The 4,772-nt window shown below is 37.2% G+C and overlaps 1 protein-coding gene across 5 annotated transcripts in view; it reads left to right on the forward strand.

Annotated features, from left to right (window-relative positions):
- Positions 1–4,772, forward strand: part of LOC107715022 (solute carrier family 41 member 3-like) — a 59,657-nt gene that overhangs the window by 35,932 nt on the left and 18,953 nt on the right. For 2 of the 5 annotated variants that reach the window (XM_016521051.1, XM_016521052.1), the window contains exon 1: positions 2,110–2,300. The exons of 2 other annotated variants lie outside the window; for them this stretch is intronic. In XM_016521051.1, the coding sequence (XP_016376537.1) occupies positions 2,235–2,300 (66 nt within the window). In that variant the 5' untranslated portion in view covers positions 2,110–2,234. One more of the 5 variants, XM_016521053.1, reaches the window with a different exon arrangement.

Consider the following 4,772-nt stretch of genomic DNA (forward strand, 5'->3'; position numbering starts at 1 on the left):
CGATTTTAAAACAGCGCAAGAAGAGGCGAAAGAGCAAACAACGGAACAAACACAGCTTTGACAAAGATTAATCCATATTAATTTATACAGTGAACACACTCAGAAGAATTGGAGAAACTGAGGAGTTTCAACATCTGGAAAAGCAATGGTAAAAAACAAACAAACAAACAAAAAAAAACTCTCCAAAACAACATTTCCTCACTAAAGCTCTCATCTTTGACAAAGTCATCATTGACATCATTTATTTTAATTATTATATTGAATTTATGACTGAACAATGGCTTGTTAGATACAGAGAGAGCATTGAATAGCTATATCTATTATTCTATTATCTATTATATTCTATAGCTAATTGAATAGAATATCTTTGTCATTGTACAAGTACAATTAGATTTATTTTGAAACGTACAAATTGATAGTAAAGCTTAAGAATACAAATGATTTAAAATGGCAATATAAAATTATCAATTATAAAAAGTTTGCAGCAGTATTAAAATAGTGTGCAAATAGCTCAGATGTGCAATGCAGCATTAAAACCTAAACAGTACAAATCGAAAACATAAAAGATTTATTTTGAAACTTCCAAATTGATAGTAAAGCTTAAGAATACAAATGATTTAAAATGGCAATATAAAATTATCAATTATAAAAAAAGTTTGCAGCAGTATTAAAATAGTGCAAATAGCTCAGATGTGCAATGCAGCATTAAAACCTAAACAAACAAAAAAAACCATTATGTAATAAAACGGTAGGGGGTGAATTTATTATTCCATGTACGTTTGAGGTTAATGTTTGTACGGGGCTACTTTTCAGACAATTTTGGAGGCAGAGACAGATTGTGGGGGGCACTAATAGGGAAAAACTTAAACTGCTGGAATAAAGAGTTTTAAAGGGTTAGTGATGGAAAACTTGCAGGTCAATGGGCATCAATGTTTAAGGTTGGTAAACACTTGTACACGGACGCATATAATACTACCCGCCTGACATTGGCATGTGTTATTCAGGTGTCAAAGTTGTGCAGAGTTGAAGGAAGAAACCACAAAGACAGTGCCAGAAGGATGCTGGACAGGTAAAGCCTACAAATCTTGCCACATTAATCAAACATTGTGGTGTCAATACTCAACAAGTTATAACACAAATCAGAAATTTAAAAAATAATTCCTTTACTGGTCATTTTGAAATGTCAAACGTTGTCCTCAATTGTTAACCACCTCAATCTGTATTATATTTAAAAAAATTCCCTCATGTCCAAATTCAAAATGAAGGGGGGTGGTCCACTGCAGAAAGAGGAGAAAGAAAAGACTGCACTGTTCTCGGTCATCAGAGGTATGTGTATAAAACACACAACATTTACCAGAGAGCTTCTCTCTTTTTTAACACACTCAATGGTGATACACTATATATATCTCGTTTTTGTTTTTAGTAGGCATCCAAGCAAAAAGGAATGACTCCCTGTCACAAATAGTGCAATTAAAGTAAAAAAATTATGTCAAGCTTTTCTTGTGCTTTTTTTTATTTATTTTTTTCTTCTTATTTGGCAGATGCTGGGATGACCAACTTCCCGGCAGCAACAGAGTTGGACTTGAGGAATGCAGTTGGGAAGCATTTTAAACAAGAAATAAAACCAATAATTAATATTTTCTTTAAAATAAAAGGAAAATTAAAAGTGAGTTGAATCCAAGCAGCTCTAAAAGATATTAGAATAGAAGGCTATGATTAGACGTATATTAAATTTTCACTGACAGCCCAAATTTAGCCTTGTTTTAGCCTAAACGTCTGGGCTGTGTTTAGACGGCTAATAGACGTCTTTTAAACGCAAAATTGCTCGCTGGGTGTGATACGTGTATGGAAAGCGGTTAACTGGCTCTTTGAAGGGAGAGGAGCGGTGGGTTTCCCTGTCAACACCATCTTCTCAGTGGCAGATGAGGTCAAACAGGAGGGGGTTGTCCTAAACTGCCAACAGGATGACATTTTAGATACTCTCCATGGGCCCCTCTATCTGTGACTCCTCCAATCCCACTTCAACGTTGTTATTCTCGGTGCACTCTAAGATTTATGCTCGTCACTTACGACTTGCCTTCGCTTTGCGATATTGTGATAGGTAAGACGTTTATGTGTTAGATTTGCATGGACAAATCTGTTCTGTACTTACACCATAGCTGGATTTGAGATTGATTTGTGTTATCAGCTTCCCATAAAATGGACCATTCATACATATAAGTTGTCTGCCTGTTATGCAACGTTTCATGACCTTTGGAAGAGATGCATGCGTGGACACCTGCAATGTGGACAAATGCAAGGTAGAGCAGTAACGCTATTATATACTTAACTTTAAAAGTAGACAGCATGTTTATTCTTTCATTCCTTAAAATCGGGTTTCATTATAAAATAAGTAATCGCTGGTTTCATTATGCACTAAATAAAACAACGTATAAAAAGAATAAACGAAATTTATAACTTAAAACACCACCTAATTTAAAGTAGATTTGGGTTTGAATTGACTGCTGGCGAGCAGTTTCCATTTTGATCGAATCATTTAAGTTAATGAATCATTCAGCTTCGAATGAATCATTAATATTTCTCGTTCAAGTCACTTCATTTTGAAGCACTTGACTTCCTTCCTACTCAGTGATTTGAGAATGAAGCGTCGTTAATTAAGGCTGGATTAGGAATATCATACTACTCTTAATATTTAAATATATTTGCTATTTATAAATAATAAGCATAGTAGTATTCAATTCTCAATTCAGCCCAGTGGCGGAGACAGAAAGTGGTTGGCGGGTGGGTCTCTAAAAGAGTGGGTGGGCCTGATAATTCGCATGACCCGGCTAAATAATAATAATAATAATAAAATAAAGAAAGAAAGAAAAACAATGGACTGGTCCGAAATGCATTCGAGACGGATTGCAATCCGATCTCGCAAAACACTTCAGAAGGTGGTCTGAGACACGTCCCAGAAGCAACCGGATAAGTGTAAATGCATCGGGTTGTTGAACAACATATTCATTTTACCACTTCGCTACTGCAACACGCATCTTCACAGATATGACCCACTGTAGCCTAGATGAACGTCTCTCTACACAGCAAGCGGACACGCAAACTTCCGCAAATGAAAGTTCGGCGTCGCATTCAGGGGTACATTCATCTTAATTAAAACTAGTGTGACTAAATTCTCTAACCACTGATGATATTGGTGATACCCATTAGCGCAGGAATTGAAGATCGTATTCATGGCCGTAGCCAGGGTTTAAAAAATGAGTGAGGTCTGGGGTGGTTTAAGAATTGTGCTATAGTACCTCTACAAATCAATAGGTGCGTTCGACTTCATGCGGCGCCGCGCAAACCGATCGGCGGCTGACTTGAAGCAGTGCATGCCGGTTAGAAATTTTGTCCGACTTGAACCGGCGCCGACGCCACGTCACTGTCACGTGTGGCATCAAAGTACCGCGAGAGCGTTTCGAGAGCAGCCGGCTGACTCAGCTGGCGCAGCTTTTTCAGAGCGACTGCAGGAGCGCTGATGTCGACACAGCCATTTCACTATTGGCCAGATTCACCGCATGACAACTATCACGTGTGTTTCGGGTTTATTCTAACCTTTTCAATTCCAATAATAGCCACAAATCTGTGTTTTTAGAACAGTAAAAGCTTTTATACTGTAGTTGCATTGTTATATTGAGTCACGTTTATCATAAAACACTGATGAAAGCATATATTGCCCCACTTTATTAGTTCTGTTGCCGTGCTTCAAGTCGAACGCACCTAATGCCTTGTCCAAATACCCACACTTGCGGTCTTTGCACTTGACTACTTATATGACGTATTTCCTGTATTTGGCCCAAGTGTTCAAGTGAGCATGAAGACCACAAGTGTTGCCTTGTCCAAATACCCACACTTGCGGTCTTGGCCACTTGAGAGCACGTGCGCGCGGCAGGAAGTAAGTGCGCAATACTGTCCCAGATCTTAAAAACGCCAAAGCGCAGTGCCCTTAACACTAAATCCACACTATCTCGAATACCGCTCCGGAGCAGTATTCGAGGCTTAGGGTATCCCATCATGCATCATGCTGTGGAAAAATTTTTTGAGAATTTTTGCCGAGATCTGGTGAGAGGTCACGGAAACCTTTCCAATGTATGTGAAATATTAATAATAATTAGATATTACATATAATTTGGTAGTAAAACAAAGAGTTGCATGTTTTTTGGTGCAAAGATGAGTAGTGGTGATATTTATTTTGTACAACATTTGCAATATGATTTCATATATTTTATGCTATATAGACCTACCACATTACACTCCACTGAATGTAGTATGAACAGCAATAAACTACATTTTGGCATTTTACAATACTTATGTGGATATTTTGGATGAAAGTAACTCAAAAGTAACTCAAAAGTAGTGTAATGCATTACAATTCAGAGACAGTAATATTGTAATGTAACTAATTACTTTCAAAAGACAGTAACTAGTAATATATAATGTATTACATTTTGGAAGTAACTTGCCCAACACTGCCCATCAGGTAATGACAAGTTCTACACACACTTGTGGTCTTCATGCTCACTTGAACACTTGGATCAAATACAGGAAATACGCCATAGAAGTAGTCAAGTGGTCAAGTGCAAAGACCGCAAGTGTGGGTATTTGGACAAGGCATTTGTGTCGAACTTTTCATTACCTGATGGGGACACACTTATATAGTGTTGTAAAAATGCAAGTGTTTATATAGCTTTATTTAAAAGTTAAATACTTTGCATTTTAAAATCAACTTCTAA

Source organism: Sinocyclocheilus rhinocerous, unplaced genomic scaffold (assembly GCF_001515625.1).
Source record: "Sinocyclocheilus rhinocerous isolate Xijiao unplaced genomic scaffold, SAMN03320098_v1.1 scaffold28, whole genome shotgun sequence".
In the NCBI taxonomy this organism is placed as follows: Eukaryota; Metazoa; Chordata; class Actinopteri; order Cypriniformes; family Cyprinidae; genus Sinocyclocheilus; species Sinocyclocheilus rhinocerous.